At 39.0% G+C, this 15,601-nt stretch overlaps 1 protein-coding gene across 5 annotated transcripts in view; it reads right to left on the bottom strand.

Moving 5' to 3' along the window:
* Positions 1-15,601, bottom strand: part of vipr2 (vasoactive intestinal peptide receptor 2) — a 92,514-nt gene that overhangs the window by 15,733 nt on the left and 61,180 nt on the right. For all 5 annotated transcript variants that reach the window (XM_023965399.1, XM_078934373.1, XM_023965400.2 and 2 more), the window contains 4 exons: positions 7,990-8,087; positions 6,510-6,642; positions 2,226-2,376; positions 1,369-1,429 (listed from right to left, as the gene is read on the bottom strand). In XM_023965399.1, the coding sequence (XP_023821167.1) occupies positions 1,369-1,429; positions 2,226-2,376; positions 6,510-6,642; positions 7,990-8,087 (443 nt within the window). The remainder of the gene's footprint in view (positions 1-1,368; positions 1,430-2,225; positions 2,377-6,509; positions 6,643-7,989; positions 8,088-15,601) is intronic.

Here is a 15,601-nt window from a genome sequence, read left to right as displayed (position 1 = left end):
GAAAGCTTCATCATATTGTAGTGGCGATCACGTGCACGTTGGGTCTAATAGCACCAAAGGATTCTGGGATGCGGCCGGGCATGCGTGTTTCGTTTTGTTGAACCATGACTGAAGTGTCTAAGACCTGAAGTCAACTCCATGCTGTTTGGCTGCTTAGAGGTGTGTTGAAAAACAAATGACTTGTGCTTGGTGTTAGATAGAGAATACAGACCATTCACTGTTTCCGAAAATACGTACATCGCGGCCGCCAATTAAAACCATAAATTAGCCGTGTCAGTGAATAAGCCGCACGGCTGTAAGCGCAGGAAAAAAGTAGCGGCTTATAGTCCGGAAATTACGGTAAATTTTCTTGACAAGCGGAAACGAGGTATTTGTTATGCTTGTTTTTGTGTTATTTTGTATTGTTTTATTTATATTATTATTATTATTATATTTTATATAATGTTTCGTTACAGTTTTCACGGCGTAATGAGAGCGAAGGCATGCATTGTAACCTACAAGAAGTGTGATGACCTGCAGAAGTGCAGATAAACGCCCGTTGCAAACTGACCTGTATTGTCATGAGAAGACTCACATTGACCACCCTCACTTCTGTCTTGTAAAAGTCTGGTTAAGATCCCACAAATTTAACGTTTATCTCATCTCCAAGCCACCATTATAACTAAGAGTACCCACTATAGAAACTTCCAGTCGGGTTTTGCTCCCACCCCAGCACAGAAACTGTCCTCGTTAAAATATTTAACAACCGATTTCTAGAAGCAGATTGCAGATTGTTCTCCAGTCTTATTGTTCTCAACTTTAGTGCTTTTTTAGACATAATCTCCCACACTATCCTCCATTGGGTTTCCTTCGGTGGCAACACACTCTCCTACAGTGGACATACTCATATAGGTAGGTATAAAACTTTCAGATCTCAACTCTCCCCTATCATAATTGGTGTACCCCAAGGTTCTGTCCTGGGGCTCCTCCTCTTCATTATTTATCTTTTCCCTCTAGGCAACATCTACCTTTAAATTTAACTTACATTTTTACTATTTTGCTGATGACACACTGAAAACTCAATTCCTCTGTCCAGCTTAAAGATCAGTTCTGAGTTACCTCATGTTTAAAACATACAGTAACTCCTACATATCGGCGCCAAATCAATCATGTCTTAAGTAAGAACTGATTCTTCCTCATACCACCATAATCTGGGGCTCAGTTTTCAAGTAAAGGTTAGTTTATTTCTAATGTTTTTGTCTTGTGTGTATAGTTTCCACGGGTGTTTTGAAAGGCGCTTTCCAAAAAAATTAAAGTACTATTATTATTATTAAAACAAAACCCAATGTTTTGAAACTGGAAAGCTGGTTGGTTAGAAGCAGTCCTCACCCTGTATCTTCCAAATAAATCCTCGTTATCACCCACGCCGAGACGAACACTGTGGGAATTCCTGCAAACAGCATCAAAGAAAAATACTGAAATATTGATGTTAAATGTGCTGAGAATTCAGGATCAGGAACTAACACAGTTTATTTTTTAATAACATTCTTTCTAAAACACTGGCTTCCTGTTGCCACACAAATTTCTGTAAAAAAGCAAAAACTTTCTGCTAATTAAAATGACTCAATTATAGCTTTAAGACCAATATGTATAGCCATCTATCATTGCCTGAGGTTTAAGGTGAAAATGATACAAAAAAAAAACAGTCAAAAGACTCAAATTTTAGCAGTGGAAATGTCTATTAGAAATCAAAATAAAGGCACATAAAATTGTGCAAAAACTGGAAAAAAGATGGAACTTTTGGAGCTAATTTGAACAAAATGTCTCAATGAATTTTATGGATGAATTCCTTATTTATTTATTTATTTATTGTTAACTTGCGAATGTAACTTTTTTTTAACCCTTGTGATGATATAATACATAGGAATTTGCAAAAGCCTTAAAATGTTCATTTTTAATTACAGCTCTTTATCAATTAGTGTTGGTCAGAACCTTTTATTTTTAAAATTTTATCCTAACTATCCAATTATAATGACCTTCAGTCATGTCGTTGGATGAAGCTCAAGTCTGTCTGAGAATTGACCTCAGCAGGTATTGATCCCATCAAACAAAAACAAAAAGATCTTTTTTTTGTCTGTGCTAAAACTAATTAAAAACACAAACTTGATGAAAAATAATATGGACTTAATGGAGAGTGGTGAGCTACACAGTCAGAGTTTGTGATTAATTAAAAAGGAATTACTCACCCCAACCAATGAACATGTAGATAATAAAGTGGCGGTTTTCTGAAAAGATGACGACTAGCAGGGTGTGGAGGTACAGACCCTCCACCAGCAGCCAGAAGAAGTTGGCCATGATGAAATACTGGAAAAACACTAGGCTGGCTTTACATCCCAGCTGTAGAACACAGACATACAGAACAAACTTGAAAAAAAAAACAACCCAAATGTTAGGAAAAAAAAAAATGGAAATCAAGCTGCAAGGAGTGGTGGATGGTTGGACAAGATGTGTTTGCCAGCTATGGTGATATTTCATATATGGTTAGTAGGTCACAGTGAGAACAATAATAATGCTTGCTTTTACAATGTAGTCCTTTAGGCAATTTGTGGGTTAAGTCCAAATACTGAACCCAAAACTTAACATCAAACTTTTGTTTTGAAATGTTATCTTTTTGGCCACAAAAAGCAAAACTGACCTTGTTTACTGCACATTGTCTTTGGCCGTGTGATCAAAAATACTTTTTTTTTTTTAAGAAATCATTCTGTTATTTACTCTAACCGGAGGGATCCGTGTCCCCATCCTCCCAATGGGAAAAGCCTTGAGTTTTATTGGGAGGATGCACTTTAAATTTCAGACCTTGCTGTGCCCAGCGAGTGGATGCTTCTACAAAGACATAAGTCCCCTGACAATTATTTCAAAATTGTTTCCAAACTGCCAGAGGGCATACGGAGGGGTCAGCTGCTGACGGTAAAGAAAAGACGAGAGGTTGCAGTCAGAAACACCTGCTTGCATTTCAAACATGCCTAAACTTTATGCACATTAAGTACGATCTCAATGCAACAAATGATCATTCAGAAAACAAACACAAAACAATCCTTTTTGTTGCATTTTGGGGCATTATTTCTCAAGCCAAAAGGTGGAGTCAATCCAAAGGTTTACTTAGTGTTAAATTTAGTTTGATCGCATCAAGAAATGCCAGAGCATGACCCTCTACGTACATCCTCCACTCTGATGGCTTGCAAATTCCTGCAGTGTTGGTATGCACCTCTGTTTCAAAGCAATTACTCTGATGTGATGTCAGGGACACCACAGAAAATGCCCAATGTAGTATGATGACAAATGGTGGCCAAAGGTTTTGAAAATCGAAATACAACAATTTGAAACTGAAAGCTGAAAAAGTTGTTGAAACTCAAGATAAATATAACCAAAAACAGACTTTTAAAAAATGAATAATGATTCCTGCATTTTTTTCCACTTACAAGTTTTCTGTTTTTAAGGTTCAAAACTCCCATTTTCACTTTCAAATCATTTTTTCAGTTTTAAGTCAGAAATCTTTAACTGTTGAACAAAGTGGCCACAATAGACACATATTCATCCTTTCCTTATCCTACTTATTTTTGAATGTTGTATTTTGTGAAAACAGCACGCTGCTCTTCCCAGAAAGGATAAATTAAATTATTATTAATAAGAATAGAGAATGACATCTCCTCCCAGTAGCATTTTCCAACAATTCTGCCTTCTTTAAGACTGTCCTAGCTGTTAACCCTTGTGCTATCTTAGATGACCCCACCCTTATTTTGATGTATTCTTCCTACCATGACAAAGGTGGATAAAGGTGGAAAGATTTCATGTAATCCATGGACACCAGTGTAGATCACAAATCATTGAAGAAAAAAGGTTCAGCGCACTGTCTAGTGGGTCTAGATGACCCAACGTTAAAGTGCCTAGGATAGCACAAGGGTTAAACAGAAAATAACTTCTTGATAATACAGAACTGTTTTCCTCAACAACAGAGCTCTTCCCATCACTGTCGTCAAACAAAACAGAAGAAGGGAGCGACAGTCCTTGAGTTCATCAAACGTACCCTGACAGTTCAACCAGTTGAACTTTGACTAATCAGGGAGTCTGATTTTGTAGTGATGTACGGAGAGCGTTCTTTTCAAAACACAGAAGGACCTGATGTGCAAAGTTATATCTTTGGTGAAACAGCTGTGAGACTATAGAGATGGCGGATTTCAACGAGTTTGGACCAAATTTCCATTTTTTAAAACAAAATCAAAAGTTTAGTTTTATGTCCCTGTGAAAAAAAGGGTTTTGGGTAGTCAGATATTAGAGGTGCATGTAAATACTCAACATCTGGTTATCGCAGCAGTCTGATATCCCCAATGATCCGATCTTTTGTGTTCACATATGTAAAGAGGCTCAGTGTTTGAACCTTTTTGTAAAGCAGGGATGTTGATCGTTGGCTTTCCTGGAGTGGAGGATGCAGTAATGCCCTAAGAGACAAGCAATTGTCCCTCAACCTAGGATGTGTCATGTAACATTCAAGACAGATGAAGATCTCCTCACACTAACACAGTTACAGCTCTGGTGGTTCCACTACTCTTAGACCAGCTCCCATAGCATCAGTCCTAGTATAACTGACCAGTTTGTTAATGATGCCTTACAAGCCCTCAGGAGTACACTCGATGTTGTTGCCCCCCTGAAACCTAAGCTCGTTAGACAAAACCGAGTAGCACCGTGGTATAACCCTGAAACACGTTCTCTTAAACAAGAAACCCGTAAGTTGGAAAGAGAATGCCGTAGCTCTAGTTCAGAGCAGTCTCTGAATACCTGGAAACATAGCCTATTAAATTATAAAACAGCTCTGCGTGAGCTAAAAGCCAATACTACTCAACCTTAATATCAGAGAATGGAAATAATCCAAGATTTCTTTTTAGCACTATTGCTAAATTAACTCGCAGTCAGAGCTCAGTAGAACCACATGTTCCTGTTTCTCTCAGCTCTAATGATTTTCTTACATTTTTCAATAGTAAAATTTCAAATATTAGACATAATTTGAATCTAGTTATTCTACCATCAACCCAGAGCAGGCTGAAGCGGTAGAAGTGGAGGCATCCATAGATACCTCTGTAATATGAGACTGTTTTACTGCTGTGGATCAAGCGGAAATAACACACCCTGGACACACCCTGGAACTTGTCATTACCTACGGTCTGTCCACCGGGGTGTCTTCTGTTGATGACTTGGCCTTATCAGATCATTCTTGTGTGTTTTTTGATGTCACCAGTGAAATCCAGCAGGAAGCCTCAGTGAGAACTGTGAGGAAACGGTATTTAACTCCTGAAGTGGCTGCAAGTATTATTCCAATTTTTAAGCAAACTCCTGCTCAGACTTTACCTGCACCCTGTGATTTTATTGTTTATCATTTTAATAACAGACTTCAGTCTTCCATAGATACAGTGGCTCCATTCAAGACAAACACATTAAGAACCACTCCTAAAATGCCATGGAAGACTGATGACATTAAGCGTCTGAAACAGAACTGCAGGAGAGCAGAGAGAAGAGACAGGAAGCCGAAATTAAAAATTCACAAGGATATTTTGAAAGAACAACTCAAAATCTACAATAACTCAATTAAACGGGCCAGAACTTTCTATTTTTCAAAAATCATTTTAGAAAATAAAAACAGCTGAGATTTTATTAGACAGACTTAGGAATCTAGTGGGCCTCTCTGGAAATGTTCTTAAGTGGTTTTACTCTTACCTTACAGATCAACACTTTTATGTAAGTATGGATACGTGCTCTTCAAGAATCCATGAAATAAGTTGTGAGGTTCCCCAAGGGTCGATTTTAGGTCCAATACTTTTTAATTTATCTATGTTGCCTCTTGGGGAGGTCATCAGGAGTCGTGGTGTTGATTTTCACAGCCATACTGATGATACACAGCTTAACATCACCATGTCTTCTCACGATCTTGAACCTGATAACACTCTTTTAAACTGTATTTTAGATATATTCATGGATGGCAGAAAACCTCCTACAGCTTAACCATTTGACTTGATATGCCACCCCTAGGAAACATAATCAGGAAAAACAGCATTAATTTTCACCGTTATGCAGATGATACCCAGTTGTATTTATCAATTAAACCTGACCAGAATGACCATATAGAGAAACAGAATGCCTGCATCAGAGACATCAAGACCTGGATGACAATTAATTACCTCCTCTTGAACCCAGAAAAAACTGAGGTCATTATACTAGGTCCCAATAACCTCAGAGATGCTTTGTCTGGTCAGATAGTCTCCCTAGACGGCGTCAATATAGCCTCCAATTCCACAGTTAGAAACCTAGGGGTTCTATTTGACCAGGATGTATCATTTAAGGCTCACATATCTCAGGCGTGTAAAACTGCATTTTTTTTTCACCTGTGCAATATAGCTAAGATCAGAAATGTACTATCTAAAAGTGATGGTGAAAAGCTCATGCATTTGCATTTGTTGCGTCTAGGGGAGTTATGTCCTCACCAGAGACGACTGGTTGGAGCATTGCAAGGTTTTGTTGAAGAGGATGTCGTCTTTCACCAGGACAGCCACAGCTCTCAGGATAAAGGACACAAAGAGGTTAAGGTGGATGTAGTTTCTGGTGCAGTGAAGTTTCCTGCAAAATGTCACAAAAAAAATCATTGGACTGGATTATGTTGTTTTATTTACACATTGAACAGAACCTTCTGGTCAAACTTCACATTAGCTTAAAATCACTATAATTAATTCATATAGAAAATTGTAAGTGTAGAAAATGATCCTATCAAGATCTGAAAACGTTTTGTGTAGTTTTAAAAACCCAATCAGATTGTCCTGCAAATTTGTAACTTCTATTAATTTAAAACAAAAGCCTCAGAAACCATTACAATCATAATTAGGAGGGGTGGCGATAGCAGCATTTAAAAAAATAAGACGTGTTACACGTGTTAAAATAAGATGTTTTTAATAAAATGGTTCTACTAAAATAATAAAATAACAAAAATAATAAAAAAGTCTTCAGCAAGCTCAAAAGCAGACATCCTTCTTAACCTGATGTGTCTCTTTTGGGGTCACTGGAGCCTGTCCCAGCTACTATTGGGTAAGGGTGTGGTAAACCCTGGACCTTGTAGGTTCCACATGTTCCCATGCACACCTAGGGACAACAATTAACCTATAAAGCATGTTTTTGGACTGTGGGAGGGAGCTGTAGTGCACAGAGGAAACCCATGCATGCACAGGGAGAACATGCAAGCTTAACACAGAAAGGTCCCAGCTGGGATTTAAACCAGGGCTTATTCACAGCAAGGCGAGAACGCTAACCACTGCACCACAGTGCAGCCCAAAAGAAGACAATTTATTTAGAGATAGTCAGATGTGACAAAAAAAATGCTCCACAAAATTTTAAAATACTATAACAAAGCTTTGAATAACAAAAAAGTAGTTATAATTTATTTATCAACTGAAAATAGAAAACTTGTCAATAAAAAAACCCTAGTTCACAGTATTTGGTGTTTACTCAGTCATTTACCATGAACACAAAATAATCCATAAGTACTTATGCCTCAAGTAACTTCACTGTTTTCCTGCTCACATAATCTGAGGTCATAACAACTAGAATTATCTGGTTATCTGATTTTAGTTATTTTTTAAGGCATTAATTGTAGTCAAAACAATAGAAAAAAGCCCACAGATTTATCAAACTCTTTACAGATATGAAGAAATGCATAGAAAAAAACAAAGACACACTTAAGTCACATTTGCTTGATAAAATATAGTGATCATTAACTAAAGTCAAGTAGAGCTTGATTTATTGCTTGAAAAGGAGTGGGAAGAAGCACGTTTATATAATTCCACCCCTACTTAGTTAATTTATTTTTGCATAGTTTTCTTGATCCGGTTCTAATCAGATTATTTTCAAGTTACAAAATCAAATTAATGAGACAATCACTATTTTTAATGACAACGCTGTGATATTTGGTCTTACCGGAACAGGCAGAGGATGGCGCTTCCAGTGATGAGAGCAATCAGAGACAGACTGTGACCCAGAGTGTATAACGCTTGCACCACCACGTAGAAGACCAGCTGCAGACACACACACACAGCTTTATTTAGTGTTTCTTTCCAACAATAATTTCCTAACGTCTTTCTTTTGGGGCTTGAAAAATTAGAGTTGCTTCATTGCTCTACAATGCAGAACTAACGATGTGTCGAATAGAAATTTGTGGATTTCCTTTTTAAGAATATTTACTGTCTACAGATTTGAAATCAGTCATCTGTATCACAGCTGTTCCAGCAAAGACAGAACTTTACACATCAGGCCCTTCTATCTTTTGTTTATCTATGGGGTTTCTCTGCATCAATGGTCCTGACTATTATTGATTTAGGCTAAGAACACAGCATAATCATAATTAAAGACCACTGAGAAGCTTTGAAAATGGATCAAAAGGTGATCAGAGAGGGACCATAAGGCTGATGTGGGACAGTTTGGATTTAAGTTTGGAGTTTTTTTTTTAATGTTGCAGGCATGGTTTTTAACTCCAGATCTAGGATTCAGGATCCAACAGAACTGTCATGTCTGTGTTTAAAAGCTAACATCAAAAACCCATTTCTTGTTTCTTAGTATTTGCGCCTAACTGAACTGAAACGTGAATTGTTGAAAATCTTTCTTCTTATTAAATCTCAGCTAAATGCAAGCATTTATAACAGAATTTAAAATGTAAAACAAGACAAACTCAATTGTTCCAAAACCATTTACTGGTAGTTTACAATGAATTCTTCAGAAATTTGTTTCAAAAAACTGAAATCTTTGTGTATGAATGGGTGAGGACAACCCAAAGACTTTCACAAAGCAGTGTTAGGCAAATACACTGTCCATTCATATGCACAATACTCATGTCCATCTTTGCAAAAGTCACAGACACATATTATCATATACATGGATATTGTTTACTATAAAAGGCTTGAGAGTAGCATGGTATAGGCCTTTTAATCAAATAAAACATTCTTATGGATCTTTTGGGTTTATCAAACTCAGGCTGTATTCATTGTCTGACTAATATTTCTGCTTTTTCCCAACTAGGCGAACATGTTTCAAGTCTTTTATGATGCCACAGAGCTGGGGACTGAAAACTTGTTTTTCATCAGCTATCTTTGCCAATTTTTTTCTCATGCATCCATTTTAGCTAATTGAATTGAAATCAATTTTATAGTAAATTGAAAAACACATCCCTTTTAGACCATTTGACAGGAATTTTAGCACAAAAAAGATCACCAAAAGGTCCTGATTCTCCATACTGGTCTGGTAGTAAAACTCATTTAAAAAAGATCATAGTCGCTACAAAAAAAGCCTCACTTCATCTTTCTCTGTAATTAAGCTCCCCCTCCAGCTACACCATCAGTAATTCTGTTTAACTCTGGGCTACTATAATGTCAGCTCTGCTCTTACGATATTTTGAAAGTGTGTAACTCACAAGAGCAGCATGTCCACTGTTCGACAAATTTCTGTCTCTGACCTCAGATTTTTATCTCTCAGTTAAAAATACATTTGCACTTGTGGACTTATATTTCTTGCGGCTCGGTGGTGTGGTGTGCATGTTTTCCTGCTTCTCCAGTCACTTAAACAGTTCAAAAACGTGTCTGATAGGTTTGTTTGAGATTCTAACTCTCAGAGATAACAAGTGGTTGAGTGTTCATGTGGTTGTGCATGTCCACTGTGTTCCTGTCTTTAACTGAAGACTGATGAGTTAGGCTCCACCTCACCCCGATCCTCGAATGCGGTAGGACGTGGCGGTTAATTACTTAAAAAAAAATGTTTTTAGCGGAGCTATGTTATCAACATAATTTTCCTGCCAGGGGATCAATAACATTCTAAAAAGTTTAATTCTTAGTTTAATAAATGAGGCCTGAAGCGCATGCTCACTCAGTTGAATCTATATTTCTAGCCTGATGTATATGCCTGTGATCCCGTGACGTATTTTTGACAGTATGTTAACAGGGGAAACTTCATATTTAAGCCTTGCAAGATTCAAAGCAAAGAAAAATCTTATTCAAAACAGGCATGTCAAACTGTAAAACTAAATGTAGTCATATTTTTGCAAAGTTGTGCACAAATTATTTTATTATTATCTATTATTATTTTGTTTTTATGAACCAAATTAAATCCTGTTACCATTGAACTTTATGGCGATGCAGCTCCAACTGCTAGGGTGCTTTCTTTAGTGCTTTTAGTGTTTTTAGACAGTCATATTTTTGCCTCCCAGTGACCAAAAAACGAGCTTAAAAAGAAAGAAATTTCAGAAAGGGTTAAGTAGTTTATTTCGTTATTATACCTGGATGTACTAAAGGTGAAATGACCTGCAGTCACCGTATCAGGCCACAATAGAGGGAAAGGACACAGTGACATGGCGGAGAGGTTGAGAGAGCAAATGATCTGTAGGTAGAGTGAGACTGAAAGACGCAAGGACACAATGAGCAGTTGAGCCAGACAAAAGAACAGGCGGAGGCTGCAGTTACACAACAAGACAAAATAATGGACACTGTGGGGAACAGATGGTTGAACTACATGTCCAGCGTCCAATGACAAATCCTGCAAAAATCTCAACAACACGTCGCTCTCTGCTTTGATACAACACAGGCTTTCAGATTTATTAGATTTTATAATAACCACAAAAATACAGCACTGCACTCTTTGAGATCCTTTTTTTTGGATATTGCTCTTTGTTTGGCAGGTGGAAAGCCCTCCTGAACTCAGGTGTGGGTCAAACAAGTCAACTCCGGTCCAGCTGAAAATAAGAGTCTTGGTCAACCTGCAAATAGCAGAGCAACGACTAGAAGCAGACACAGCTGGGCAAGAATTTTGAAATATGGGAAAAAATCCTAAAGTGACAGAAGCAGAAAAAAAGGCTGAAAATTGTCATCCTGGCAAACATATTGTTGTTATGTAATTGCTTATCCTCAATGTAGTTGAAGCTCCTAACAGGCATTATCGCGTTTAAACAAGAAGCAGTTGTGACTGCCCAGGGTTTTAAAGTAAATGGTGTTTGCTAATATACTGTTATTCTATATTTCCTGAAGGGCCAAAGCCCTTTAAGTCACAGTCCTATTCACACACACTAATGGCAGCTCCACTGCCTTACACTGGCACCAACCAGGAGCAATGTGGGGTTCAATGTCTTGCCCAGGGACACCTGACACATGTGGGCAAGGCAGGAAACAAGCCTGCGATCTCCCCATTAGAGATTGACTGTTCTATATCTGCACCACAGCCACCAGAAGTAGTTTATTCTCTTTACATGGAACGTAAAACAGTTGAAGGACTTTAACCTTTCCCCTCATCAAACCCAGTCTGTTTTTTTTCTCTTTTTTTACTAGTCCTGTCCAACAACTGAGCAAACACTTGAGAGCTAAAGGCCTCTTGCTTTTGACATATTTTACTGTTACAACATGGGGTTATGAATCTCCTGACACACAGAGTGTTACAGTCTGTCAGTTTCCTTTTGTCTTTGTGTGTGTTGAATTGGCTGGGGTTCCTGGAGGACTCTTCCTCCTTTCCTGTCATTCCTGAAGTGCGCACAGCTGCTTGCATTTAGTGAATTGGTTTCTTGTATTATTTAAGCTCACCTGTTTCAGCAGTCTGTGTCGCAGTGTGGTTTCTGTTTTTTCACTATGTTCCTGGTTTGCTTGGCTTGTTTCATTGGAGATGATTCCTTAGTTATATTAAATACACACAGACAAATGAGACACAGGTGAACACTATCAGGACAGATGGGGACCAAAGTAAAACCCAAAACTACAACAAAACAGGAAACACTACAAAATAAAACAGGAAGTTAACACAACCTATTCAGAACCAACAAAGGATAATTATAGAAGGGCTGGGGGAAAAATGATAAAGCAACATGAAACATAAAGCAAAAAACAACAAGTTGCTGGAAGTTTATAATCATTACTGTAAGGTGCAGATGTATAGTAAATGTAAAAGGGGCGTGGCCTGTCCACAAGAACGACCAATTGAACATGATCTGTGTTGGGGGTGATAGATTACAAAGTAACAAATCAGTAACAAATTACAGTTCAATTTTTGGTAATTAACTACAATTACTGGACTACGGAAACCCTTGTTATTTTGTTACTTAGGTTTTGCAGGCTCTGACATTTCCCCTTTGTTCAAATGAAACAAAACGGATGTTAATTAAAAAAAAAAAAAACTGAGTTACTGGCACATGCACGCACACATGTGGGTGCTGATTTGGGGATAGGTCAAAGTACAGACATGCCTTCATTGCTGCAGTAACATTGCATTCCAAACTGGCTCAAAGATGAGAAGAAAAGAGATGCTCCAAGGAGTCCTATCATCCCAGAGGAGCAGCAGGTGAGCAGCAGAGCAGAGCCCCGGACTGTGTAGTGATGTGTCAGATGGGAAGAAAACAACTCTTTAATGTGAAAGACACATTTTTTTCAATATCAATTCACCCTTTCTTACTTTATTTTTCTCTCTAAGCTACACGTGATTGTGTCTCAAGTCAACATGAGCTACTCCGTGAGCTCCGTCCGTGGGGTAGTATGGTAAACTCACAGCTGGGCAGAACTATGCACAAAGGCAGGCGTAGAGAGAGTGAGACAGGTGCAACTCATTGCAATGGAAAACCTAGTCAGCGAAAATGAACATGGAGGCATTTAATAGTTCTTTGTGTTTTCAAAAGGACGACTCAGGACGACCACAGGAGTGTTTATTGAGGCCCGAGTTCCTCCTCTATTGGAAGCGAGTCTAACACGCCCCGTCTGACCCAGCCGTCCTGCCACAGTCGTCCTGCCACAGCCGTCCTTCTATAGCAATCCTTCCACAGCACTTGCTGTTGGGTCTGCGGTTCCCGCCTGGGGGATCTGAGCCCACTCAGCCACTCAGGCAGTAGTGTCCTCCAGGAGCACACGCTTCTTGAGCCCTGCCCACGGAGCAAAGGGCAGCCATAGTTAAGCCGGCCGCGCTTTAGAAATGTCATCTGCCCCTTTATAACACGGTTTACAGCAGAGCATGAAACGTCATTGTCGCTGCCTTCTGTTTTCTTAATAAAATGCATTATCTGTCCTTATTATGTACTACTACAAAAACACTATTAACAGACAGGACAACGCTATCTCCTCACAAAGATTTGTGTACTCTTACTGTGTAGTTTTTGAGTTATTAGTACATAAACACAGCATTTCTGGCTGAAGATATAATAGAAGTTATTAAAAGTAATAAAAGTTACGGTTTGGCTGACTTCTGAATAACTTAATGAAAGTTCTTTTAGTTTCAAAAACTGTTTCTCTCTCTTGACTTCAAGTTCAATAACTAAAATTTCCTTTTTTTTCCTAATTGAGCTGCTAAAAATTGTTCACTATCCATGGTTTCATGTCTAAAATACAGTTAAAAAGTGCTTTTATTGGCCTTGTGTCATCAGGAGACATAGTTATGTACAGGTGGGTATCATCAGCATAGCCATAAAGCTGAACTTGTGGCTTCTGAGGACATTTTTAGCAAGTCAATGTTAAAAAGCAAGGGGCCAAAGATGGAACCTTGAGGCACACCACATTTAATTTTGTGGACCCCAAAAAAGTGTGCATCTATGCCTACCATAAAATTTGTCCATGAGATTTGAACCAATGGAGAACAGTACCTGAAAGGCCAAGGCTTTTAAATCTTAGCATTCAATGAAGCATGGAAGTAACTTCTTGGTTCCTCTTTTCAAAGACACTTCAGTAGTTGAGAGCCACACTCTGTCTACCACCTTGTATTCTGGGGTAGCTGACCTCTAGCAATTAGCTAGAACAGTGAGTCTTTCCTGATTCTCCAGTAACTGGAGTTGATATTTACTTCAGGTGCGCCGGCAGCGTCTTACGAATGATAAATGGCTCATAACGTTGTCTCCAAATTGTAGTTGTACTGCCCAACCTGGCCATTAGTTTGGGGATGGAAACCAGGAAGTCTCTGATGAAGCGCCTGTAAATTTTTACTAATACCAGGAAGCACTGGTACTGTACAAGAGGGAAACAGCCACTCCAAAACTTGTTTTCACCTATTCATCTATGCATTGTTCATCTGCACATCCCCTGGAAAAATTACATGTCCCAGAAACCGAGTTTGTATGGAATAGTACGGAACTCCCATTTCTCCACTTTGCAGTACAGCTGGTTTTTAAGAAGGTGTTGCAGAACAGCTCTGATGTGCTGCTCATGTGTCCCAAGGTCTGGTGAAAAGATCAAAATCATCAAGGTACGGAAAAACAAACTTGTTGACCATGTCCTTGAGTACATCATTGATTAAACAGCGCAGGTGCATTTGTGAGGCAAAAAGGCATGACTAAGTACTCGAAATTGCCACTAAGGCTGTTTCAAGCCCTTTCCGGATGCAAACAAGATGGTATGCACTACTGAGATCCAACTTGGTAAAGATCTGAGCCCTCTTCACTAAATTATAGGCAGTCTGTAACCAAGGCAAAGGATAAGTGTTTCGTGCAGTGATGTTATTCAAGCCCCTGTAATCAATGCCGGACTGTGGACCTCTGTCATACTTGGCCACAGAAAATAATCCAGCCCCAGTCGGTGATAAAGAGGTACAGATGATCCCAGTCTACAAACTCTCCTCTATGTAGAGGGAGAGAGAGGGTAGATGTGACCCTTAGGGGGTTGTGTCCCTGGCAGAAGGCCTATGGGACAATCATGGGGGGATGAGGAGGCATAGACTCAGCTCGAACCTTGCTCAACACTTCACTGAGGTCATGATATGCGGTAGGAACATTACTGAGGTCCTGGGGGTGATGGTGGAGGGTGAGTTGTAACTGTAGATTGTACAGCGGCAGCAGAAAGACAGTTCAGCAATCAAAAAGAACTTCATGATAACACATGTCCAGAAGCCCAGTCAATATCAGGTTCATGTCTGCATATGGCCATTCAAAGCATGATTCACTAAGGCTGGAGCCTGGGGCTCAATAGTAATTACAAGTTTGCTCACCACAGCTTGTGAAATCAAGTCACCATCCAAGCCTGAGTCAATCAAACACTCAAACTCCTCCTGGAAGGGGTGGACTTCTAACAAGCTCAAAAGGGATTGGCGAGAGTGGTTGCCATAGAATGATGACTCAGACCCACTTGGACCAGTCAGTGCTAACTGATGATATTTGGTTCCCACATGGTGATGTCCAAATTGTGAAAAACTGGTGACTGAATTGATTTAATTTGGTTGGAGCTAAGTAATTTGTTTTCTATGGGTGACATTACACTCACTCTGTTCAGTTCTCATATTCAGCCAATGCTTGAGATGCTATGCAAAAATCAAGAAACATAAAACCTTTTAAAATAACTATGATTCATATAATCCAAATGACGTGAGAGGAATTCCATGGGGAAACATAGATAAAGGCAACTGGGACGACGACAGAAATAAGCCTTTGACATTCTTGGAGTTACTGGGGGGCAACAGTGCCTACTTTATTCAGAGCTGCTGTCAATCACAGCTGTCAATCAGAGCATGGCCTGCTTTGTTTGCAGTCAGAGACAGAGACCACAATGGTCCAACATGCAAGAAACCTAACTCTGAGCACGTTCTGGAGGTGAGGCTG

The sequence above is a fragment of the Oryzias latipes genome, chromosome 17, assembly GCF_053564925.1.
Source record: "Oryzias latipes strain Hd-rR chromosome 17, Olatipes_Hd-rR_3.1".
Lineage (NCBI taxonomy): Eukaryota > Metazoa > Chordata > Actinopteri > Beloniformes > Adrianichthyidae > Oryzias > Oryzias latipes.
The sequence above is the reverse complement of the archived record's forward strand: the minus strand, read 5'-3'. Positions and strand labels throughout refer to the sequence as shown.